A 26,404-nucleotide genomic window follows, 5' to 3' on the forward strand; every position below is an offset into this window, starting at 1 on the left:
GTGGGGTCGGCGAGACACCGCGGAACTCAGCCTGGGCACACACACAAACTCCCAGCCAGGCTGCGGGTGTGTGTGTGTGTTCGGGCTGGGTTTCGCTGTGTCTCGCAGACGGCCACTGGGCCCACAGGGAGGGGGGGGGGCAGGAGCTCCAACAAGCCGTTTAGGACAGAGAGTGAATACACATACTATACAGAGATGCTGTATGAGAAACCAATGTGAGTTTGGAAAACTGCTCAGTATAAATCTATTCTAGTAGACCTCAACAATGGAATTATGATCAGTAGAAATGGCCATGACATGGGACCTTAAACTAAATTAAAGTGAAATGTCACTGTTTTATGACATTCTTTAAACTTAATGATTATTTGTTAATCTATAAAATACTTCACTGCTAAAAACAATATTGGGATGCTGTCTTAGTTCTTATCTTACTTTTGCAGGGAGTACTACACCCTTTAAAAAACCTGAGAGATGCATTGCATTTTGGGCTGAAGAGACATGTTGTGTGTAGTGTCATCTAATAATATGTAAGCTCACCTTTTTGCAGCTGAATCAGCCATGTTTAGCTGAGTTTGACTTCTTTTAAGTTACATGTTAAATCCATAATGGTTAGTTAAAGAAGCTGCCACTTTGACAAAGCGGTAATTAATGCACAAAAGATTCTCCACAATACATTCAATATTTTCAATTTTTATTCCGAGGTTTTATTACTGTTTCAACTTTGATTTACACAAGCTTTTTGACTGCTGTAACTTGATTTTCATTTGTACTCGTTGTTGATGATCTTTTTGCTGCTCCAGTTGCTGAGGCGGAGGTTGATGGAGTCGTCGATGTGAGCAAACAGCTGGAGAAGCAGGCGATAGAAGACAAAGAGAAAGAGGAGGATGGCGAGGAAGGTGATTGTCTAATTCACCTGATACACACACGCATCATCTTCCTACTAAAACAATATATTCATGCATCACGTGAGCTTCAAACTTAGTGGTTCGTGTAACTGACATATCTTCAATCAAACAGATGGAGAGGATGGAGAAAACTCAGCAGGGAAAAAGAAGAAGAAGAAAAAGAAGAAGAAAGGACGTAAGTTGACCACATTGAAATTAGTCAATGCTGCAGAAAAATATGTTTAGAGTTAAGCTTTATTTAATGCTGCTGTGCTGTGAAGGAAATCCCTCTCCCAAAACGAAGAACTACTTTCCCAAGATGAAGTTTTGTCTTTTCTTTCCAGCCAAAACTCAGACTGATCCTCCATCTGTTCCCATCTGTGAGTTGTTTCCAAGCGGAGTATTCCCCATTGGACAGGAGTGTGAATACCCCACCTTACATGATGGGTAAGAATAGCACACACACACACACACACACACACACACACACACACACACACACACACACACACACACACACACACACACACACACACACACACACACACACCCCTCTGTAAGTATTGGAGCCAATTTCCTTATTTTTCTTCATTTTATACATTTCACTTGCAGTTTTGACTCTTCTACACAATTGTGCTTTCTCCATTCATATTGTTTATCTCTCTTTTCCCCCTTTTATCTTCCTTTAAAGCATTTTTCACGTACATTGTGCTCCTTCATAACAAAATCCGAGGCTAGTCATTGCAGGTCATCTAAAAAAAACTAAAAAAGTTCTTCAAAAATCATCACTACAATTTTAAATATACAGTCGTTTATGAATCTGTTGATGCAGGTCACTTCTATTTTTTGATCAATTATCAAATGTAATTCTAAAAGTGGTTGTGATATAGTTGGAACTGTGTACAAGCTACAGTGTGCTTCTGTGCAGATGAACTCGGTGACCCTGGTCAGATGATATGGGCCGGAGGTGTCAGGAGTTGTTTTTTTATTATGTTGTAAAATAATTTCCTGCCTGCTGTGTTATTATGTTGACTTTCCCCTCTGACTGTCCAGCAATGCTCCACTTCTAATAAAGCCATCTTCTTCTCTTGAGGCCTAAAACTAATGAGTTGTTGTGTTCTCCTCTCAGTCGCAGTGCAGCGTGGCGTACGACCAGTGAGGAGAAGAGGGTTATGGACAAAGCCAACGAGGAGGTGTGGAACGACTTCAGGCAGGCGGCCGAGGCCCACAGACAGGTCCGGCAGCACGTCCGCGGCTTCATGAAGCCTGGCATGACCATGATTGAAATCTGGTGAGACTGGGCTCTTCAACTTCATCGTTTACGCCAACATTCTTTAATATTTTGAGTTTTTGTATTGCCAGCACTGCTACAAGTTAAAACTGCAGCTGTGGCATTTAAGCTATTTGTTTCAGTTTGATCTAAAGAGACCTCACCTTGTATTTAGCCAAAGCCTTTTGTATGTTCAACATTGGGAGAACCAAGCTGCTGCATCTTTCGCTAATTTCCCCAATGAATATTTCTTTATTTCCGCTTCTAATTGATCTCCCCTCCCTCCCCCAGTGAGCGGTTGGAGGACTGTTCCCGTAAGACGATCAAAGAGGACCGTCTGAACGCCGGCCTGGCCTTCCCCACCGGCTGCTCCCTGAATCATTGTGCTGCCCACTACACCCCCAACGCCGGAGACACCACCGTGCTGCAGTACGACGACGTCTGCAAGATCGACTTCGGCACACACATCAACGGTACCGCGGGAACTAAGAGCTGCTTGAGTTACACTTTGTGCTGATGATGATAAGGGATGCACTCTGAATCCGTTATGGAAAGACATTTCAGCTGTGGCTCAAGGTTTACACTTACATGTAGCTAATGGTTTTTCCTTCATTACTGTACAGAATGGAAATCAATTGTCAGACTCCTGGTACTGATGGGTAGTTCACCACGATGGTTTGAGCTGGTAATCATTTTCAAGTTTTATCGTTGTTGTAAGTGCACAATGATTTGAATGTAACCAGTTAAATCTTGCAAGAAACAGCGTCTGAGGGCCTCTTAACATTTAACAAACTATGAATGTGTCATATGCACTTAACGGGAAGAAACTCAGCTATCAGACAATATTAACCATTTTTAGCTAAACGAAAAAAAAGGGTAATAAGACTCTGAATTAGCCCTTAGCGAAAAAAATGCTAACGCACTTTGCACAGAACTCATGGTAAAACACCCTTATTACTTATCGGATCTGCACAAACAAGATATCGATTAGCGAGCTGATCCACAGATTCCAGACATATAAGTATCATCACTGAGCGATCAGAACTCGCGGCGAAACGACAACAAACAACAACAACAACATTTCCTTTACCGAGCCAAAACAGCTAAAAACGTCTTACCTTTGTTGTTTTCTGATCAAAAGTTGTGTTCAATGGCATTAAAACGATAAAAACGCTGCTGAAAGTTAATCCATAAATTAATCCAATGTGTCTGAAATGATTAATGATAATCCATCTTCATATTTATGTCAATAACGGAGATTTCATATTAGCTGCTACGAGAGTTTATGACAGCTCCCGGTTTTGGGCATTCTGTCTATGCATCACTCATTCACCAATGGGTAACGTTTTTGATGGATTTTAGGAACTTCCCCTCGATTCTATTGGCTCTAACGGTTAAAAAGAGGTGTCAATCATCAAAATCGACGAGGGGGGCCAGAGATATTGAAAATGCACCCAAATGACCCCAGAAGTGTTTTTTTGTTGCTAAACCTCTCTAAAAAACGGAGTGTCACTTGTTTTGCATCAATCTTGATACAGGGTACTTATTATGTTATAGTTTGGATTCCTACTATCCCATCATTCAAGGGTGGTTTTCACTACAAGTAATGTTTAATTTTTGGATGGACACTATAATTTACATTTTTTTTACTATGTTCAATCTGAATTTACTTTAAAATAAAAAACATCTATATTGATTCTGACTTTTCTACATCCAACTCACAGGTTTATCATTGCTTTGAGAAAAAAGATTATTAATTTACCTCTTTTAGAAGTAAAGATATAGTCAATTGTTCTGGTAATGTCATTTTTCGAGCCTGAGGCCTGAAAAACAGGCTCGGGGCTCAACTGGTTAAGTACCAGAGATGCAACTTCAGACAAGATGTATATCCTTTTGATCAAATAAAAATTACAACATCAGTCACTCTTAAGGTTATCTAGCTGTGATCTCATGTCCATATAAGTCATGTTATGCTGTTACAAACTGTAGGCTGCTTACTTCAATATATTGAGATAAAAAATATCATTTTGTATCATTACATTTTTCTTCAGACAAAATAGACAAAATGTCGCTTTTTCTTTTGAACACACTGTCAATGCTTAAAAAGAGGCCAACACGACATCTTCCATCTGCTCTACTGAGATTCTGCTGATGTTTGAATACTAAAACTAAACTTAGAAAAGGTCAACTAAAACATGTTTTCTTTCTTCTTTGTGTGCTCTCAGGGCGGATCATTGACTGTGCCTTCACTGTCACATTTAATCCAAAGTATGACAAGCTGCTGGAGGCAGTGAAAGATGCGACCAATACTGGAATTAAAGTATGACGAACACAAACGCACCTCACTGATGTTTTCATCTGTTTTGACCAGGAGCTCATCATTTCATGTTTGTTTGTTGCAGAACGCTGGTATTGATGTGCGTCTGTGTGATGTTGGAGAGGCCATTCAGGAGGTGATGGAGTCATATGAGGTGGAGCTTGATGGCAAAACATACCAAGGTGCCTTCTTATTACACACTCAATTACTGTGAGCACACTTTGGTCAGTATTCCAAACAGTCCTGTTAATGTTATGTATCTGATGATAAAGTCTCATACTTCTACATCGTGTCTACAAACCGAAAAAACATTTTAATTTGAAATAACCATCCCAACGTTAGGTTTCTTTGTTTTTCCAAAAGAAATTCTCCTGTTTCAGCATTTAAAGATAGCAGCATCTTAATAATATATATAATCAAAGTCATTATGAACAGCTGGTGAAATAAGAAAAGTCTAAATTACTTTCTGTAAATAGTGAAACCCCCTGATCTTAATTCATGCACGCAGCAATATATATATTATTTACCACATTTCTTGTTTATTAATTTAAGAACCTTTTTCTTTTCTTTTTTTTTCAGTTAAGCCGATCCGAAACCTGAACGGTCACTCAATCGGTCAGTACAGAATACACGCTGGAAAGACTGTGCCCATCGTTAAAGGAGGAGAAGCAACTAGGATGGAGGCGAGTTTTATATTGTCTTCATCACTTCACTACATGTTTGGATGTAATGGCTCAGATCTTTGCCTTTTTTTAGGAATGTTTATTATTTCTGTATCTGAGAGTAAAGCCTTAAATGTTCAAATGAAGCATTATAAAATAAATGCAGTCTTCCTGTTGTTAATAGTTTGTTTGCACCATGTAGGAAGGAGAAGTCTATGCCATTGAGACATTTGGCAGCACAGGTAAAGGAATGGTGCACGACGACATGGAGTGCTCCCACTACATGAAGAACTTTGACGTCGGACACGTTCCCATCAGGTAAGAATCTGCAGTCATGGTGCATTCCTGAACAAAAACATGTGGCTATTATTTAATGCTAGTATACTGTTGACCGTCTGATACAACCCCTCAAGATTAATAAATGCCTTTTTCGAATATCTATTAACCCTTAACTAATTAAAAAGGCACACTTTCCTCAAATTTCAGAATATTCACACCAAATGCAAATAAGAAAAACACGGGTCACATTGTCTAATTCAAAGAGGTCACAAGGACCATCATCTAAAACAATGTAACCGAGTCCCGTGATCTTTAAGTCCTGTTCTAAAATAACAGATGTGTTCTCCCTCTCTAGGCTCCCCAGAGCAAAGCACCTTCTGAACGTCATCAACGAGAACTTCGGCACGTTGGCGTTCTGCCGGCGCTGGCTGGACCGCCACGGAGAGAGCAAGTACCTGATGGCCCTGAAGAATCTGTGCGACCTGGGCATCGTGGACCCCTACCCCCCTCTCTGCGACACCAAGGGCTGCTACACCGCTCAGTTCGAGCACACCATCCTGCTCAGGCCCACCTGCAAGGAGGTGGTGAGCCGGGGAGACGACTACTGATGAGCCCACCCTGCAACAGCACCGCACACACCCCATGTCCCTTCCCCGTTAGCAGCTCCTCCTCCAGAGAAACAAAAGAAAACTTGTAGATCAGGATGTGGTCGTCTCGGAGCAGCTCTTGAGGGATGCCAAATGTTCAATGCACTACTTCGCAGCTTGCAAGGAAGAAAGAAAGACTGGCTTTCTGAGTTTTCTATCATCACCCACAGCTAAAGAAATCGTAAACAAGCCAACACGTTCTGCAGGGGAAGTATTCTTTCCTGCAGATGTCATTTTACAAAAGAACTGTCAAACTTTTATTTAAGCTGCTGCTCAGTGCACCCCCAGTATTAAAGAGACGGTATACCTCCCTTTTTATTTTCAACATTTTCTATGGCTCCACTCTTAGCCTCCAGTACTTTAGTGCTCGAGTTAAATTAAGCACACATGCTACTGATGGGTTAAAGAAGTGGTTAGGCCAATGCATGGCCAGGAAATCTCTGCAAACAGACAACTCCTAACATTTAAAGCCCTGGTGCTGTTTAATAAATGTTCACCCTGCATCTGCAGCTTTATGTTTTGCTTCTGTCACACCGGGAGGGAACTCTGCACTCTGGCCCGTTTAATCTTCGTTTCTTTGATATTTTTAAAATATCTTTGAAATGTTTGCTGCCACAGTTTGTTCCTCAATTATAAAATGCTTCAGTTTGAACTCCCTGGAAATGTTTTTGTATGAAAAAAAAAATATTAAAATGATTTTGCTCAGTGAGGTTCTGTCTTCTTTTTCTAATGTCTCTCCTCATAAGAAATCTCCTCTAATCTTTTCCTTTGTTGAGTGAGATGAGAAAGCTCAATACTAATCATCTTTCTATTAATCATAAAGCTCATAAAGCTACGTAAATTGTTACGTAGTTTTAATTTGTTATGAGTATTTAAACTAACAAAATAGTGATAAATTCTCATCTAGTTAACAGTGCAGAAATTATGTATTTGAACTCATTATCTGAACACACAGAACTACAGGATTATTTGCTGTGTTGATTTATTTTGTAGCAATCGATGCCAAATGAAGTCATCAGCAACGAAGTCTATAAAAAAGCTAGGAGGTTAAATGTATTATATACTGCAACTAGAAATTAGTCTTTCATCTCTGGTTTGAATCAACATTTCTACAGAGGAAACGCATTCAGAACTTAGTTAAAGTAAAGGGTTTTGCTTGCAATATAATTATACAGTATATGAATGCATTTCTATGTTCTAAGGTGGCTGCACAGCCTCTGTATTAACATGGCTAGAAAACATGCTACAGGCTAATTAGATAAGTCCAAATAATGCGCAGACATAAATACAAATTACATGTAACAACTCATTTTCTACATGTTCTGGATTTACATGGACAATAATCAAAAGTATTTATGTTAAGCATCTGGGTATTTTGCACCACTCTACGTTCCGAGGTGAAGTGGCAGCATGCACCTTGAGCGCTGCGTTGTAGTCTTCCAGTAAATTAACCATAGAAGAAGAAGCCGCCTGTTATCTGCATCCGGTAACGAGCCAGCATGCAGCGAGCAGAAAAACAACAAACCGAGATGAACTTAAAACAACTTTAAACTAACTAATACGTTTTTTGAAAATGAGCTCAGGGTCAACATGTTCCGTGCATGGTTGCCGCAACAATTCACAGAAACTGAAGGAATTTGCAGGAACGTTTTGTTTAGGTCATAAAAAACTTAGGCACCAATGTCCGTGCCCCGCGCGCTACTTCATGCACACCATGCCGCGGAAGGAGGAAAGAGAGGCGGCGTGGCTCGCGGCTCTGAATCTCAAACGACGCCCGAAGAGAGTGTACGTTTGCTCCTTCCACTTCGTCGATAAGAGACCCACAGTGCTGCACCCGGACCCAGAGCTCTTCATGGGGTATGACCTGCCTCCACCACCGAAGAGGAGGATAGTAGTCCGGGGAGTCCGAGAGAAAAAGTCTCGACCTGCTGATTCCTTCATGAATGTTAATCAAGACGGTGAAAATGGTCGGAAAATAAACGGTAATACAGTAAAGTATATTAGTTTTTTAAGGTGAAAAACTGTATTTTACAATGAATTTATTTTTTATTTAATTATCCACTATATTAATAACAGCTAAAGAAAGTCGTAGAATCAATCATTTTTGTATCGGAACTTGTCAACAACAGTTAAATCATTCTTAATGCAACCATAATATCCACCTCATAATGTCAAAACTGCAATATGCTACTTTTTTCTGTCCTTTAAATTTGATACCTTACGAACATTTTGACGATTATACTTTTGTATTTTTTTACCTAAGAGAGATTTTGAATGTAGGATTTTCTCTATTTATTAGGTTTTATGATACTTTGCTTATTTCAGTGATCCAAATTAGTCGCTTTTCTGCGCCTCCCGCTTTTTTAACGCTGCTTTGGGTGACTTGTGTAATTCGTGGAGAACCGAAGAGTTTTCGTTTTGGGGGGGTGGGGGTCCGTCAGTTCGTCCGTTAGTCCGTCCGACTGACGGACAACTTCTCACTTCAAAAAAGAAGAAGAAATCTAGATCGCAAAATAATTAAACAAGCGAGTGCCTGTTTTTCCTGGCCAAGGACAGGTTCCTTGAACACAACACGAGCGTAACGTGCCTTCACGTGGTTATGTCTCGTCTGAAAGGAGTGTAGACTAGACTTGAGTCTCAAGTCTAGTCTACACTCCTTTCAGACGAGACATAACCACGTGAAGGCACGTTACGCTCGTGTTGTGTTCAAGGAACCTGTCCTTGGCCAGGAAAAANTCATATAGTATTTTATACCTGTTTTTCATTTAGTCTCTAATGTCTCATTAATAATTATAATGATCATATCAAGGTGTGCCTTGAGGTTATTTGAGCCTCTCAAGAGAGAGCTCTCTTCCACCTGGTTGTAGAAAAGCTCTTTAAATTTGTTAGCATAGCTAGCTAACCAGATGCTAATAACAACAGATCGCCACTGTGCTTACAACTAAAGACACAGCCACGCAAACACTGCGGCATGTGTACGGCTCCTTATGGGTACTGCAATATTTGAAGAGCTGGAGCGGCGTTCCGGTGCCCTCCGTAAGCACTCAAGTCTAGTCTACACTCCTTTCAGACGAGACATAACCACGTGAAGGCACGTTACGCTCGTGTTGTGTTCAAGGAACCTGTCCTTGGCCAGGAAAAACTGAGACTGCCAAGGCACACNCCATTTCAGGGACACATGCTGGAGGTCTCTCTCCCGAGAGTGGACGTCCATTGCCTGTAAATAGGTCTAACATTAGGTCTGTCACTTTGGCTAACCGCACCACTGTCGGTCGTCTCCCGGGAGTGGACGTCCATTGCCTGTAAATAGGTCTAACATTAGGTCTGTCACTTTGGCTAACCGCACCACTGTCGGTCGTCTCCCGAGAGTGGACATCCATTGCCCCTAAATAGGGGAGTGATTTGTAAAATATCCAAAAAGAAAAATCTGCTTACAGTTCGGTTTCAAATGGGTGTTGAAAGATGTACCCATAGATCTCCTCATGCTGCTCTCAAAGTGCACCAGATTGATGCTTTTAACATGTTTTAACTTCAATATTTAAAAAAAAATCTTCCCGGGGGAGCATGCCCCCGGACCCTCCTAGAGGAGGTTAGGTCCCCCCCACTTAAATCATGTTAACATGGATACGAAATACATTTGCACACATCTTGTGTCCATATCTTTCTGTTTTGGTGGTCATGCCACATCGTGCACATGCATGCATGCATGCGCGAGTCATGGTAAGATATCTGGATTAAGAGGTTGCGTTTTCTTTGCACAGCATGAAAGAAAGGCCAAATGAATTGGCTGTGATTTTGGTTTTTTAAGCAGAGGTTGAGTTCAATAATTTGTACGGCCCTCGGAGGATTTTGTAAAAATTGAAAGGAAAAAGGTTCTCCACCTCTGCTGTAAATAATAATAAAAACCCTTGATTTATAACATCTCTGTCTCTATTGATCTGAGTATATTTTAAAGAATAGCCAGTTAATTGAAGCATTATAGCAAAGGCCTTTGTCAGATGGTATATTACGCTGTTATTTTCCTGCTTCGAATAGTTCTCTCTTTTTTCACCATACCTGTGTTTGCATCACTGATTATAACTCCAGATGTAGCATAGAGCTAACCGTCCTCTGACCGCCGACAGTGCATGCATGTGTACATTTGTTTGTGTAAGATATTAAGGTTCAAGGTTCTTTATTTTGTCATACGAGGGTCATTCACCAAGTTATAACAATAACATGTGTTTTCTCTGTCTGTTTAGACACCCAGACGATCTCTCAGGAGATTTTGCCTTCACAAAAACCAGAACAGCTGCTGCCGAATGTGGAGGAAAAGGAGATCTGTGATTCTCTTCAGATCAAGGAAGAGCAGGCGGACTGCAATATCGCTCCAGACATCACTATCAATGTTCTAGACACGCAGGCTGATCCTTCCTACACTGATACACATCATAAAACAGAACCAGCTACAAACTGTGAACTGCTCCCATCTTCCCCGGCTGTAACATGTATCGTAAACAAAATCACAGACAACACATTCGACCAAAGGAATGGTGTATCATTACCTCATGGCAGTCAAAAGGTGAATCGGTGGATCCTCCCAGCCCTTAACAATTGTTCTTCCAAGGATGTCAACATCGGACTCATGGATACTAAAACAACGGATCCAAATGACACCCAGCTGTTTCCCACCTACAGCACTATCACTGTGACATTAAACGATGATTGCAATGGGAACGCCAGCTCAGGCTCGTCCTCCTGTGCTCCGATTCACAGTGACTCTGCTTTTATGGAGCAGGAACCAACCCAGAAGGATGACAGGACTTCAACGATTAAAGATTTTAACACGGACTATGATCTGATCAAACACGTCGACAAGGTTCACATGACCACGAAGGCTTTCAAATGCCCCGAATGTGACAAGTCGTTCGTCGGTAGGTTCCTACTGACTGCGCATTTAAGAATTCACACGGGTGAAAAGCCATACAAGTGTTCTTACTGTACGAAGTCATTTGCTCAAAGATCAAATCTCAATGTCCACACGAGGATGCACACAGGGGAAAAGCCATATTTTTGCAATACATGTAGAAAAAAGGTCGCCAGTACCAATCATCTAAAAAAATGTCGTGCGAAAGATCTCAAATTTCTCTGTTTGAAGTGTGATCAAAGATTCCTCACATATACAAAACTGTGGAATCACGACCAGAACCATAAAGCCAGCACATCCCATACTCATTAGTTTTGACATTTGATAATAATACATTTTATTTGTATAGCACACTTTAAAAACAATGTCATCTCAAAAAAGTTATAATTTGTTCTTTATCATTGTTTTGCCACACATGTACACATCTCTGTCCTCCCTGGATGTGCTTGGAGTTAACAAGAAGAACTGATAACATTATTTTTTTGTTATTATTTTGAGTCAAGTGATCAGAATCTGGGATGCAACAATTTATAAAAAGGAGTTTGTTTGAAGGACAGTAAACAAGGATTAAATACTGATGTAAAGCTTGTCACGTGAACACATGTACACAGCATATAGACAATAAATACATATCTGAAGAAGGATTCAAAATACATATAGACCTAAGAATAACATTGTAACATTACTCGTTTGTCAAAGCGAGATTCTTGAGAAAGTCGAAATGCAGATCAAATTGTCTTGTGTCATAATTTGTTTTTGTTTTCTCTGTTGAAGGTTTTTTGTTCTGCTCATTTGAGATCTTGAACCACTTTCCTCCTGATCTGTATAATGCCTGTTTCTGCTCATGATTTTCTTGCTCTTCTTTTCATTACATTACATTACATGTTACTTTTTAAATGCTTTTATCCAAAGCGGCTTACTCAAATGAATAAAAACATTTTGTGTATTTTGAAATGATAATGAATTGTGTGTGATACTTGTAGACACTTAGTAGTAAACCTGTAACAATGAAAAGCATGGATCCAGCAATCATTCGTATTGTTACATTTTGAATCACAATACACACACACGCAGCCGTCAGATACATTTAGAGAGGTACAAACATTTCAGTACATTTTCGCCACTTCATAACAGCAAAACATAAAAGTGGAATACGTATGAAGGAGGAACACTAGGATTTTCTGATTACGTTTTTGCTAAATCTCAATTATATCAAGGCATTACAGGCAGAATTACACTCAAACATATTTTTTATAATATATCNTCTTCCCGGGGGAGCATGCCCCCGGACCCCCCTAGAGAAGGTTAGGTCCCCCCCACTTAAATCATGTTCACATGGATACGAAGTACATTTGCAAACATCTTGTGTCCATATCTTTCGGTTTTGGTGGTCATGCCACACCGTCCACACATGCGCGAGTCATGGTAAGATATCTGGATTAAGAGGTTGCGTTTTCTTTGCACAGCATGAAAGAAAGGCCAAATGAATTGTCTGTGATTTTGGTTTTTTAAGCAGAGGTTGAGTTCAATCATTTGTAGGGACCTCGGAGGATGTTGTAAATAATAATAAAAACCCTTGATTTATAACTTAAAATATCTGTCTCCTATTGATCTGAGTATATTATAAATAATAGCCAGTTAATTGAAGCATTATAGCACAGGCCTTTGTCAGATGGTATATTACGCTGTTTCTTTCTGCTTCGGATAGTTCTCTCTTTTTTCACCATACCTGTGTTTGCATCACTGTTATTTATATATACTATAAATGTACAAACTGGGAGGCTGTACGGGCTGATATTGAATGCGATCATGTCTATTAATTAATGCAATTTATTTTCTGTTGATGATTTTTCTGTCGATCCACAATTCCATTCACTTCTAATTATTTAAAGCTATTCTGTTATTTACTTTTTTCACCTATCTAGCCTAAGAGCTCTTGAATAGTCCTACCTTTGGGAAACTTATTGTATTCAGGTGGTGTCATCTCTTTTACATTGTGTTTGTCAGGCTGCTCAGTGGACTTCGCTATGACCATCTCAGATGCCGCTGGCATCTTAAGTTCTGAAGATCCCCCTGCCCCACAGCGTTGCTCAGCTCACACACAGTGGGAGGACCCTTCACAACTGGATCATGATTATACCAAGAGTGTCGGCGTTAAGAATGTGCATGATCAGACAACTCAGTGTGACGAGATTGGGTACTTCATGCTACAAAACGACTCGGATGCTTTGCTCTACACTGGTGTATCTCTAGAGACATTTAACATCCTCGTGTCAACACTGGAAGGGCACGCCTCCAATCCATTTACACTCTCTGTGAGAGATCAAGTTCTTCTGACCTTAATGAAACTAAGGACCAACCGTGGGATGGCTGATCTTAGCAAACAGTTTCATATATCCCAAAGCATGGCTCGCGAAATAATCCCCTATTGGATTGACAAACTGGATGAGGTTTTGCGACCTCTGATTCCGTGGCTTCCAAAAGAAACTATTGAAGAAAACCTGCCCGAAGAATTCACTGAGGATTTCCCTGACTTAACTTGTATTTTAGACTGCAATGAGATCCTTTTACAAAAACCCCGTAACCTTGATTCACTCAACACAATGAAATACCAGGTAGCTTATGCCCCGTGTGGACTAATCATGTTTATCTCTGCGGCGTATGGAGGGCAATGCAGTGACACATTCATAACAAAGAACTCAGGAATATTAAACTACCTGATGCCTGGAGATGAGGTCATGGCAGTTCGAGGGTTTCCTATTGAAGATGTGCTGTTAAAGCATGATGTTGACTTGGCCAAGCCATTCTACACCAAAAAATGTGGGCAGCCAACTGAGACATGGTTGATAAGCACTAGACAAATGGCATCTATAAGAGTTCATGCTGAAAGAGCGATCAGACGACTGAAAGTTTACAGAATATTATCGCAGGTTGTCCCGCGTACCGTGGCTGCTAAAATAGACAAAGTTCTGAGAATATGTGCCGCTCTTGTCAATTTAAGAGAGGGTCGCATTCGTGACTCGGTCTAACTATCAAGTGGACTAAATACGAATGGCTTTCAGGAACATTACACAGCACCAGGAAGAATGCAGTAATGTCCTGAAAATCTATGAATATAAAGTGTTCCATCACTTATAGGGCTGCATACTATATTGTTTTTTTTCAACGTCATGATGATGTCAACTTGCGCGATGTTGAACTCAGATATCTTTTGGAGCTATATGAAAGAATATCTTTAGAAGGCTGCATTTTATAATACATAACTTTTTTGTATTTGTGCCTTTTGTGTTCAGATTAATTTGTAAGTATGTTGGGTTTTAAATGTGATCATGTCTGCCTTTCTTTTCCCGGTGCTGGATAATGTTTGAATATATGTTTATTTATTTCAAGTACTATCGTTTTATTCAAAATGATCATATTGTGCAGCCCATGTCACGTTATTAAACAATTAAATCCTATTCACCATGTTGCATATCTTTTCATTCTTAGAACAGAATATTAACAACTATGACTGATTGACACTGAAAGAAAATTGATTTACAGAGCTCAAATGTGTCAGAAAGGTCCAATGTTCTGAGGTAATGAAAAAGAAAGATGCCATTTATTAATGACTATTTATTTTTTAAAGAAAAGTAGATTTCAGTTATATTAGGAAAAAATTGTCACAGGGCTAGTTTTTTCATTTTTGTTTTCAGGGGTTTAAATAAACAAATTTAATAATTTAAATACCATTAATAGTTTATCTTTTATTTGGAGTAAAGATTGTTTTGTTTATTCATGTTTTCCTTGTTTGTGTTTTGTATACTATTTTCCTATACAGTTTGCTTATGCAAATGTTATAAGAGTTAGGAGGAGAAAAGTCGATTTATTTTTTAATTACTTTAGTGTTACAAACAAAAAATGTAACGACCAAAAACAAAATATATGTTGTTGCTGGCACCCGGTGATGACGTCAGTCATTGGTACCAGCTGTGCATCTTGAGGACGTCAAAGGAGCGGGAATATTTTCAACTGGTTTTAAAATAAGTTACTTATTAATAAGGAAAGATGAAAGTTGTTGTGTGTATTTCACCCGTATTTTAATTGTTACAGCGTAACGTTTCTTCCTTTTTCTCCCTGTGAGCCCAGTGTGCTCCGCCACTCTGTTCTGATTAGTCAACCGCCCATGTCTAACACAGTGGCCGTTTCTCAATCGCGAGGAAACTGGCTTCCGAGCCAATATTTCAAGGATACTACGTCATCGAGTGCCGCCGAAGGACTGTTCCAAATAATCTCCAGCATACTTGGAATTCCACCGAGGCCACGTCCTTGGTTTGGGGGTAATTTCGAGGCTGCACATGGGTAGACTTCGCGTCCTTCAAATCCCCACAATGCTTTGCGCACGGTCCAATTTCAAAAACCCTTGTGGAGAATGGCTGAACCGACGCAGCACAGCACACATTTAAATGTAAGTATGTAGTGGCGTAGAACATGGCCGTTTCTCAATCGCGAGGATACTGGCTTGGTAGTCGCATACTTCCAAGTCACTTCCTTCAGAAACGAAGCAAGTATACTTCCAAGCCACGGCTTTGGAAAACAAAGAAGAATGGAACAGGCTAACAACAAATTTTTGGTGATAACAAATGCAACAAAGTAACATATTTATCAACACATGCTCTACGCCACTACATACTTACATTTAAATGTGTGCTGTGCTGCGTCGGTTCAGGCATTCTCCGCAAGGGTTTTTGACATTGGTCCGTGCGCAAAGCATTGTGGGGATTTGAAGGACGCGAAGTCTACCCATGTGCAGCCTCGAAATTACCCCCAAACCAAGGACGTGGCCTCGGTGGAATTCCAAGTATGCTGGAGATTATTTGGAACAGTCCTTCGGCGGCACTCGATGACGTAGTATCCTTGAAATATTGGCTTGGAAGCCAGTTTCCTCGCGATTGAGAAACGGCTCCTTTGTTATGTTACTTTGTTGCATTTGTTATCACCAAAAATGTGTTCCGTGAAAGTAAAGCAAGTTCATAATTAGATAGACATTGTGAGGTATTTATTTTCGGTACAGTTTATGTTGAAACCGTTAAGAGAGAGTGGCACACTTTGTAGCTGGCATGAAAACAATGTTTTCGCCTAGCATGTCTACCTCTCGGTTGCGTAGTTGTTTATCTCGGTAGCATACACGCCATGAACGGTAGCTCGGTTAGGAACGCCAACTATAATGTACTGACCGTAGGGTGAATGCAGACATTCTCGTGCTATGAGAAACATGTAAGGCTGACATTGTAGTTGATATATGTAAACGCTAGCAACTTTGTTAGCCCTGTTTTGAACTGAACCTGAGATTCCAACAGATTCAACTACTAAGCTTGGCTGGCAGAGGGTGCGTCATAGCGCTGGGCGTGGGTATCCAGACGTCACGATGCCCAGGAAGAACATGAGAAATCTCCAACGAGGCGTTTTAGGGAGGTCTTTTCTGTGTTAGTTTTACTCCCTACAGGGTGTACTTTGAGGGTTTTTGACTCTGCAGACCGTTTACATGCATAAAAACCTTCATAACACACAAGGGGACGGGTAATAACCGGAAAAGCATGACATGGGACCTTTAATGCTTTGGAAAACGTTCATGCCAATAAAGCTCATTTTAATGAAATTATGAAAAAGGCAAAATACTTTAAAATATGAATTTGAGATTTTGGGCTAACAAATAAACTTCCCTTGGCTCTCTTCCTATACAAACTGAGAACAAGACCAAACCAGCATCTTTTGTAGAAAAATGAAAAAATATTCTCATTTATTGAGGTAATTTTCTAGAACAAAATTGAGGTAACAATTTGCATAGTATAACTTCCATAAATGTACACACACCCATTCACACATTCATGAAGTAGTAGCAAAAACATTTTCCAACAACATGTCACAAAAATAAAACAATACAAAGTGTGCTTTGAATAAATGGTTCAGGTGGAGAATACCTTTTTTTGTACAATTCTCTCCATTATGGAGATAAATGTCAAAATCCGGTTAAATCCTGATATTTTACTGAACAGATGGTAAAAGAAAATCAGTATGAACATGCAACTACTCAATGGTGATGGAACAGTCATAGCTGGTGGTGTTGAAGAATCAGGTGATATAAAACTCTTAAAAACAGTCAATGGCCTCTTCTAAAATAAAAACTCTGAGAAGGATTGTATAAAAATACATTCATTATCGAAATGCTGGTCTGGGTGGGACTGTAGGTGTTCAGACTAAACTTTGCTGGATTTATTGGAAGTATAAAAATATATTCACTAACGAAAGGGCACTTATAGCACACCAGTTCATGGATGGATCACGCTCTGAAGACAATTACATTCTGGAGAAGAGAGGTGGCAGCATTTAGCCAAATAAAACAATCCCTTTGGAAAGTTAAAAGAGGGGGGGGGGGGAGGGAGAGAGAGAGACCCAGCAAATGTTGAACCATTTTGGAAATGCTGAGGTTTTTCCACACACTTCCCCCAAGGCTTTGGCTTGAGGTCTGCCAGTTTTCCCTGACAGACACAGAAATACTTCAGAGAGAAAAATAAACCCTGCCCTTCTTGTGTACAGATCTTTGACGATGAACAGAGTAAAACACAATGCGGACAGCGTATTCTGTAGACATTTCTGGCAGGAAATACAGCCGGCTTTGCTGCTGCTAGCTACAGTACAGTACAGGTTGATTGAACGGTTTGCTCGTGCGTTGCACCGGCTGCACCGTCGATAGTTACGCCACTGCGTCTTTGCTAACACTCATCATTTAGCTGTCAAACACAGGGAGGCCATTTCTAGTAAGTGAACAACTTACATCCAGTAATGTAACGACTATCTAAAGTGACATTTCAACAGCATTTACAATCAACAAGTCACCGAACGCAGACAGGCAGACACGTGAATACACCTGTATGTGCGACCTGTGGAGGACACTTTGAGTCTGGTTGCTGCTACTGAGACATCTTGGCTGATACTCTTCTTTATAAAATACAACTGTACACAAATCAAAAACATAATCTTTTCAAAAAAATACCTAAATATTAACACCATATACAAGAAGTTCACAAAGCAGAACCGTGATTTTAAGAAATGTTTTCGTCTTATTTAAAACTATAGACTTAAAAGACAAATCCTCAAGGATATAAAATGCCCAAAGAGAGAGAGGAACAAGAACCACAACTGGAGCTGTGCTGATATCGCTGAGGAGGGCGGATTGTGATCCTATAGCGGCCGGTCTTTGTCCTGAGTTACTCGCTGTGTGTAAAAGAGGATGTAGGCCTGAGCACGACAGACCTCCTCCACTGAACACACATTCAGCTTGGAGTCATTACAGTGAACCCAGAAGCCTGCAGGAGAAAACAAGGAAAACAATTTAATGGCTGCAATGTAATCTTTAAAGCAGAAGTACACTTTTAATGTATTTTTGTGCCAACAGGCTGATGTTGTTATAATAAGTATCTGACATTATAATCCCTTACAGAGAAATGTAATGTTTTTCTTTAACTCTTCTTTTTTAGTCTATTTGTAATGGTGACATGTCAGGCAGAAGGCATTGGTCAAAACATTAGTGAGAGTGGGAAAAAGGGTTGCCGGTGTTTTCAGTTTGTTGCTTTATAGAACAAAATGTGAAGCCTTTTAAAAATCTAAATGATGTTCAATGTCATGGATTAATTTCTTGCTTTTGATTTGGATTCAAGAAAAATAATCTTCCATAAGTCAGTCTTAGTTTCCTCGTTAAATGTGGGGTTTTCTCTGGGAGTTTTTTGTTTTTCTTCCTAGGGTCTGAGGGTGTGTAGTACAAATGTGTAGTCTTTTGATATTGGGCTAAATAAGGATTGATTGGTTAGGCAGTAGCACATTAACAAACATACTAAGATTTTTTAAGTTGTGAAAGAACAGCAAGCGCATTTTATGGGGCATAAATAAAACATTACGAGCAATAGGAGAAGGGTAAACAAATTAAGAGCATAAACTAAGAATTTCCAAGTTTGAAGCTGAAGGTCTATGAGAAAAAACATGGAAATTCTCCAAGACTAAAGTCCTACGTTCCCGAGAGAAGATCTCACCTCCTTCTGTGTTGTAGCAGTAGGATGTGTAATGACCAGAGCCAAAGCCCTTCCCATGATGCATCACCACAGCGGAGAGGTCGTAAACGAAGTGCTTGGGGCTTGGCGAGCCTGTGGAGCTGGGGCTGCTGGGACTGCTGGGGCTACTGGGACTGGAGCAGGAAACCCCTTTGGGCGATGGCTCTCTGCAGCAGTAGAGCTCCATGTTTAGAAGCTGGTCGAAGCGGACGTGGACTCCGATCTTCTCCCGGTGGTTACGGCCAGACCACCTGAGGACCAATCACAAGACAGCAAGCACATCAGCTAATGAACCATTAGTCTGCTTCAAACAGTAGTCTAAAAGGATGAACTACAGCTGGGTTATATGGAGAAAAATACTATTGATTAATACATATTTGGCTACAGAGGTTGACTGACTCTTTAAAAATCCTACCTGAAGCGTTTGAGGTGAAGCCGCAGGACCTGAGGCAGTTTGTGGACCATCAGCTGTTTTTTTGCTTCAGTCAGGAGCAGTGGTTTGGTGGAGGACCGCCGCCTAGCAGCTGAAAACAAGAGGAATGATTGACATGCAATGCAAACTCTACTCCGTTTCACATCAGCTTGTCATCGTTCATGTGACGAACAACTATGCATGCTATAGGACAAACTCAGGACATTCATTCAGTCTTGCACAGCTGGAAATTCTATGGCAGCAAGTATCCATCGTACAGTTTTTTTTTAATTCTCATACCTCTCTTTTGGCCATTGGTATGTTTTTCTAGTAAATATTTTTGTAGTTGTAAACAAAGACTATCTTTAGATATGGAAAAACACTGCAATACTACTTCCAATTGGTGTTAAGTCTTATGTGGTAAAAACATATAGATGGCTTCCATAGAAAATATTTGAAGAGTGTTTTGATATTCAACTAATAATAAGGTAATAGGAAACAAACACCATATCATATCATATATTTAGTATTTGGGCATATGGGATTTCCCCTTAAATATTAAGGATTAAGGAAAAACAGTCATCCATGTGTCCAAAGTGTGGTAGTTTTCTATAATGAGGCTCATCTTACCTCTTTCTTGTCTATAAATGAAGGCTAAACAAACAGTTTAAATAAACATTTTAGGTTCATAGCGTGATTAGCCATGTCACACAGACTTTAAGGACATGTTTGGACTAACATAATACAACAACTGGATTGGGTAGGTAGGTAACAAAAAAGTCAGACCTAACCACAGTCTAGCTCTGAGATTCATATTATTTCTCTGAATGTATTTAAGGCACGTCTAAATGAAATGCTTTCTGACACTCTGGGTATTTGTAAATGTTGAATATGTAAATACGATATCCTCTGTTGTTTGTTTGTATGTTGTTTTTATTTTTCATGTGGAACTAAATGATGCAGGTCTCCTTTGTAAATGAGATTGATGATCTCAAGGGACCAATCGGTCTAAATAAAGGTTTGAAATTAAATGAAATATTAACGCGAGATGTAAAAGTCTATGTGTTAAAAGATAGTGTGTGTATGTTGACATTATTTTAACTCACAGTTACACTGCTCACAGGCGTAGATGTTTCCCTCCAGCGCTTCAGTTTCGGTGAACTTGGCCAGCATTTCAGTTAAATGGCATGAAGCCTGAGCAGACTCCCTGCTATTCCTGTGATAGCGCTCAGGGAACTCCAGAGACAGATCCCAAAAAGGCTCCACAGTGTTTGAGCGGTGGTCGCAGGCCAGGCAAGTCACCTACATTTGAGAGAGAGGCAAATAAAGATGTTATACATATTATTCTAACCCTAATTGTTCCAACTGTCCTGCTTATCCCATCTGCTGCTTCCTGTCCCTTTTTATATTGTATGAAAAACAAAAAATACAGAAGTGGTGATTAGCCACATTGCCAAGAAACCCGAAACCTTACACAGCCCTCTATTCAGCAAGAGCAGGTGTCAGAGTGTGTGCTTAGCCTCCACAAGTAGTCAGTATTCTAATTTCCTCGTACCGACTCCCTCCATTTCTCATCTATCAGTAAAGTGATGTTGAACTTGTTAGATTATTATGTATACATACAAATATTGTCATCAGCTTCTCACGCACCTGTAAATGCTAAACTATTACAATTACACTCAGCCCATAAAAAACAACATAGTAGAATTTGACTGCAGTGAGAGATTTGAAGTGATGAATCCACCAAGGCTGAATTATGCGTTTCAGTGAGCGCTGATGAAGGCTGTTGAATTATCAATGGAGTGTGTGGGTAGATCTGAGTAGGTTCATTGGTGCGGCAGGGAAATCATAGCTTGGAATATTAATTTACTTTTCATTTTATTTAGCTTTAAGAGTGCTTTTTCTCATTTAAGTTTATTTTCAGCTTTACAGAAAGATTAAGTTCTGTTTTTAATATATTTATTTGATCTACTCAAATATTTTAATCATGTTCTTGTTATTCCATTTAACAAGACTAGGTTGCATATGAAAAAACAGTGATTCATTGTGAAGCTCCTAGAATATAAAGTCTGGTAAACTAACGAGGGAAATTCATGCGGTAGACTCTTTCTTGATAGTGATGTAATAGATAATGAAAGTTAAATTATATTACAACTGTTAATATTTTCCCTTTATTCTTTCTTAATTTACTTTTAGTTCACAACAGTATTTTGTGTACTATAATAAACCTGGTGTGCAGACATCATGGTGAGTGAGTCAGGTGACGCTTGCTTGCTTAGTTAATGGTCATGTGAAAGTGATTCTGTGATTCTGTGTTTTAGTGCATGCATGTGTCGTACCTGGCTGAGGAGCTGACCATGAAAGATGGTGTTGACCACACTAAGCACCTGCTTAATGAGTCGTTTCTGTGGGACCCCAGCAGTGGTCGTGTGCTTGCCAGTGCTCTCCAGCTCGTGCTGCACCTTGTCCAGCAGCTCACACAGGAACTCCTGAGCGTCCTGCTGGGCGTAGCCCCTGAACGCCGGGATCAGCTGCCACACTGAGTGGAGCATGGCAAAAGGCGATACCAGCGCCCACTTGCCAGACCACATAACCTGGAACAAGGTGTGCAGCTCGTGGCAGAGAGAGATGTGCTTCGAGCTGGGCTCTTTGGGTTGGATCAGCTCCATGCTGCGGGTCCGTGAGGCCCCGCCGCTCAGCCCTGCCCCAGATCCTGAGCTGGCCTGGAATCCCCTCCTTTGGATCAGCGTGGACTGGGACGAGGCTTTCTCCGTCAGTTGGCCGTGGACGGCGGATGCGAGCAGCTCCAGTGCCTGCGTCAGATCAAGGCGCAGAAAGCACTCCCTGAAGAAATGGAGGTGGCTCAGCACCTGTAGGATGGAGTTCATATAACAGGTGTTGCCTAAATTCCTCAGGCCCGTCACTCCAGGAGTGACTGTGGGGCGTCGCTTAAAAGGTGAGCCACCTTGTTTGGTACTCTGCCTGCGGCGAACAGGTGTTTGGGCAGAAAGGGGGGTTGCTGATTTGGGCTTAGATCTGTTGGCAGAAGAACGGCTCCTAGTTTTGGGAGGTGGTTGGACCTTTTTTGTCCGCCCACCTTTCTTAGGTGTAGCCATGGCAGGGCTCTGAGTCCTTGGCCTGCGGGTGACAGACGTGGGCACTGGGGTTTTTGACTTTCTGCGTGCACTCCGAGTGGTTGGTGCTGCAACTGGAGCTTGTGTTACACGCTGGCTCTTCCGATGTAACCGCCGACTCTTCCTGAGAGGAGCATTCTCCAGCTCCACCAGTAGCTTTCTCTTTGTAGCCTTCCTCCTCTCCCTTGCTTCCCTTTTCTGCTCTTCATCCTCATCCCTCTTTCGCTCTTCTTCCTCTCTTTTCTTCCCACATTCAGTCATTGCAAACCAGAAGCGAAAAACACGTCCCATAAGCGCCCTGCGACGATGCCAGAGCGCAGTAAACATCCTGTCCTCGTCCCTCAGTTGCAGCTCCCGGGCACCTGATGGCATGAGGGCATCGGCGCTAGCAGAGCGGAGTGTGCGCCCACTACGTGTGGTTACCTCATAGCGCTGGCTCTGGATGGCGCTGAGCGTACTACGAAGCAGCTTCAGGTCTCCAGTGGTGTTGTCATTCAGGACATAGTCGTCACACAAGTAACAAAAAACGTAAAGTTCATTAATTTCCATAGCCAGCGGGTGGTGGTGCTGCTGAAAGTGCTGCAGAGCGTGTTCCTCGATGTAGCGCCCGCACGCCACATGAGCGCAGCCCAGGCAGGCCCATATAGACTCGCTGGTGTTGCAGTCTACGCAGTGCCACTTCTGGGGGTTGAGGATGGAGTGATCCGGGGCTAGTCGCAGCCGCCCCACATGCTTACACCTGTCCATTACACACGCCGCCCTGCCCAGCTGGATGGCGGGCCGTGTCAGTCAGAACCTGACCGTCTGTGTGTGAGTCTGTGTGTTTCAACGTTTCACTGTGGCTTCATATCACCATGGTGATCATGGTGAGCTGAGAAAAGGGACCCTCCTAGGGCATGGTGGCCTCTAAAGGGGATAGAGAACAGAGTTAGTCAAGATGAATAGAAGAAAATAGAAACATGGAACTGTGCTTCAAATCGGATTTTCTTTAGCAGTGTAAGTTCCTCCTAATTATCTTTTTGTACTCTTTTGAACACCTAACCTTGCAGCAAGATTTTTGTCCCAAAATAATATTCCAAGTGAATTTTTGCTGTCCCAATAACAAAATGACAGTTTTGGTTGTTAAAGGTGTTTCCATCCCCGGGAAGGATTGGCCCTATTAAGTTTGAAGAAACCCATAGGATTTTAAAAAGGTGTATTTATACATGATAATGACATCTGATAATTTTGGCGGAAACACAAAAGTATCTAAAGGTCAATATGTCTAACCTCCAATGAGTCTTTTTTATGAGGCAATAGCGACACTCAGCAAACTGCGGCAAACTGCCAGGTGGCACGCAGACTTTAACATTTCAACAGTAACACGGGCCAACAGTTAAATAACTGGTTGATAAACATGACTGCAGTGAGTGTTGCCAGGCACATCCACTGAAAACAGAAAGGTGTGCTAGTTAACATGGGCTATTGAACCTGGATGTGATACTATAAACAACACAACCCTTTGAGCTTTTCCAGAGATAGTCACTCTCATATAAAAATAAAGAAATAAAAACTCAGCAGGCACGGTGATATTTGCCAAGGTGACATCACAGGGGTATAAACATATTTTCCTCTATCAAATTGCTTTACAGTAATCTACTGCTTATAAACGGCAAATGAGATACAGCTAAAATCCCAGTCTTTTTTTATCTTCTGACTGTGGGAGAGTTGCCCCAAAACACAGTTTGAACAAGGGGTTTTACTTTGGTTTTGAGGCAACCCAACAATCCGTCTTCTCTCAAGCTCTTATGGCTCCTTTTCACATCTCCTGGGGTTGGTGTACCTCAGTTGAACAAGTTGGGATCCTTGAGTGGGCTGAGCCCTATCAATCCCCCCACTGAGGTCAAAGAAGTAAGATTATCCGACAAAAGGGTGATTGAGTTTGCAAAAGGGTGCAGTCTTTTGTCTGGGTACAGAACTACCTTTGCTGGGGAAATGAATGAGTGAAAACCAGGGAAAGCAATGTGCTGCTAGAAAATGGCACATTTTAGAAAATAGAGAAAGTAATGGTGATGGGAGGACAAGGAAACATGAGGTTTCTTAATTGAGAAATATATTGTCCTTCTACTTTATTGTTCCAATTGCTTCAATTCATTTAGCATTTAAAACGCCAAACAAGGGGTTCAGATCGACTTAGGTGTTATTTTAGTGCGAGTGGGCGTATTGAGTCGGTAAATGTTCAACCGTTTGGGATGTCTTGAGTGTTTCCAGCTACTGCAGACAGACCCCGTTGAGTTGATAACTAACTAACATAAACAATGTTAAATCACAGAGCATAAAATAGTGTCAGGCTGATCCGTTAGGTGGTATCCGGATAAGCAACCAAGGTGCAGAATAACGTGGCACTACTTTTATTAGTAACTTCAATGTCCACATCATAACATCGCCAAGGTTTACCCTCAGTGTAAGTTACAGTTATCACAACAGAGCTTTACAAATAAAGTAATCCACTTCATAAAAAGTGAACGTGTTATATTGCAAACAGTGCGAAGACTCTTGGGAGTTTCCAGAGTTTCTAATGTCACCGAAGTTTTACCAGCCAGTTAGCGCGCTTAGCCTGGTTGTCCTTGTGACTGCATGGTCTTAAGTGCCTGATCACCCCAGACTCACGTTACTACAGTTGCACTAAGTCTCAACAAAACATGGTGCGCTTGTTGAGCATTTCAACAATGTGCACGACAAAACGGATAAACGAGACGCGTAATAAGGACAGTCATCACAGCCCAACTTTTAGGTAACGTTGCCTCTCCAGCTAAGGTAAGCTAGCTACAGCTAGCATGTAATTAATACAGCTAAGAGGAGTTGCTATGACAAAACATTCAAATCATACATAAATGCCACCCAAAGCACTTACAACCCTCACAGGACGATAATAAAAAATTAAAAAACACATGCGTGACGTTTTACAACACAAGAGCCACGCATGTCAAATCTACCGTTTTTCTTGTATTTATAAAAGAGGTTAGTCAGCCCTAGCTGCCCTGCTAACATTAGTCTAGCATGCTAGTTAGCATTAGCCTGCCAGGCTAACTGAGATAATCCTAACAAGTTCATGCGTTAACCGGAGGTCAGCTCCCAGCAGCCGGCTAGGCTTTAAAACCAGCCGACCGGATGTGTGTAAACGGCAACTAACATATCATCACATACACTTCTAGCATGTTGAATATGAATGACTGTGAGAGAAAAAAAAGCTGCATACCGAGCCTCTCCTTCACGGCAGTAACTCCTCTGTTTCTAAAATGATCGCCATCTTGTCAGTCCCTGTAGCGTGGTGTAGGCTCTAGCGCGTCCTCGAGACGTGACGTTGTTGTTGTTGTTGTTGTTGTGGTGTTGTTGTGATTGTTGATGAGGATGGAGATGTGGAAGATGATGGTGATCACAATGTGTATTTAGAGTTGAATTATACTGTCATTTTAATTGTTGTAGTCCTGTTTGGCGTTAACTATTAGGTGACATACTGTAAATTGTTACTTTTATTGTTATTTAATTTTTTTTATCATAGTGTTCAGTTTCAGTCTTACTTATAAGTCATTTGCAGGATGAAGAGCATTACAGCTTCAACAGTACAATGAATGTATTGCACTCTTCATACAACTTTTAAATTACAATAAGATGGTAAATAAAATGGTATGACATAAATAAAATATAGCTTTATTTACTTAGAAATATAAACACAATAGGATTGAAGTATTTGACAAGTTTATCCAACAGTATTAAACAAATGTATTAAGAGAATATAATGAAATAAATAGATAAACATTTAGCACTAT

General features: G+C 40.8%; 3 protein-coding genes across 3 annotated transcripts in view; 2 read left to right on the forward strand and 1 right to left on the reverse strand.

Annotated features, from left to right (window-relative positions):
* metap2a (methionyl aminopeptidase 2a) overlaps positions 1-6,769 on the forward strand; it is a 17,194-nt gene extending 10,425 nt beyond the window's left edge. The window contains exons 2-11 of the mRNA XM_010771330.1: positions 801-896; positions 1,018-1,080; positions 1,229-1,331; positions 2,014-2,175; positions 2,446-2,627; positions 4,380-4,474; positions 4,557-4,653; positions 5,051-5,154; positions 5,336-5,451; positions 5,768-6,769. Coding sequence (XP_010769632.1) covers positions 801-896; positions 1,018-1,080; positions 1,229-1,331; positions 2,014-2,175; positions 2,446-2,627; positions 4,380-4,474; positions 4,557-4,653; positions 5,051-5,154; positions 5,336-5,451; positions 5,768-6,020 — 1,271 coding nt within the window. The 3' untranslated portion in view covers positions 6,021-6,769. The remainder of the gene's footprint in view (positions 1-800; positions 897-1,017; positions 1,081-1,228; positions 1,332-2,013; positions 2,176-2,445; positions 2,628-4,379; positions 4,475-4,556; positions 4,654-5,050; positions 5,155-5,335; positions 5,452-5,767) is intronic.
* A 723-nt stretch (positions 6,770-7,492) lies between these two features.
* On the forward strand, positions 7,493-14,423 carry LOC104945650 (uncharacterized). The gene is made up of 2 exons (XM_010771362.1): positions 7,493-8,041; positions 12,973-14,423. The coding sequence occupies exons 1-2, from the start codon at positions 7,633-7,635 to the stop codon at positions 13,992-13,994; spliced, it is 1,431 nt and encodes a 476-aa protein (XP_010769664.1). The 5' UTR covers positions 7,493-7,632; the 3' UTR covers positions 13,995-14,423.
* A 2,236-nt stretch (positions 14,424-16,659) lies between these two features.
* Positions 16,660-25,922, reverse strand: usp44 (ubiquitin specific peptidase 44). Its single transcript, XM_010771371.1, has 6 exons — positions 25,834-25,922; positions 21,801-23,501; positions 20,568-20,763; positions 19,465-19,573; positions 19,032-19,300; positions 16,660-18,311 (listed from the first exon to the last, which is right to left on the reverse strand). The coding sequence occupies exons 2-6, from the start codon at positions 23,340-23,342 to the stop codon at positions 18,187-18,189; spliced, it is 2,241 nt and encodes a 746-aa protein (XP_010769673.1). The 5' UTR covers positions 23,343-23,501; positions 25,834-25,922; the 3' UTR covers positions 16,660-18,186.
* Positions 25,923-26,404: the final 482 nt, after the last annotated feature.

The sequence above is a fragment of the Notothenia coriiceps genome, unplaced genomic scaffold (genome assembly GCF_000735185.1).
Source record: "Notothenia coriiceps isolate Sejong01 unplaced genomic scaffold, NC01 NC01_scaffold00000339, whole genome shotgun sequence".
NCBI lineage: Eukaryota > Metazoa > Chordata > Actinopteri > Perciformes > Nototheniidae > Notothenia > Notothenia coriiceps.

Bases quoted from the DNA above. Each gene is read 5' to 3' on its own strand.
- LOC104945650 (XM_010771362.1), top strand. From the start codon at position 7,633: ATGAGCTCAGGGTCAACATGTTCCGTGCATGGTTGCCGCAACAATTCA. The intron at 8,042-12,972 runs GTAATACAGTAA...TGTGTTTGTCAG, and splicing joins AAATGGTCGGAAAATAAACG to GCTGCTCAGTGGACTTCGCT.
- usp44 (XM_010771371.1), bottom strand. From the start codon at position 23,342: ATGGACAGGTGTAAGCATGTGGGGCGGCTGCGACTAGCCCCGGATCAC. The intron at 20,764-21,800 runs GTACGACACATG...TCTCAAATGTAG, and splicing joins ATGGTCAGCTCCTCAGCCAG to GTGACTTGCCTGGCCTGCGA. The intron at 19,574-20,567 runs GTGAGTTAAAAT...TCTTGTTTTCAG, and splicing joins CGCCTGTGAGCAGTGTAACT to CTGCTAGGCGGCGGTCCTCC.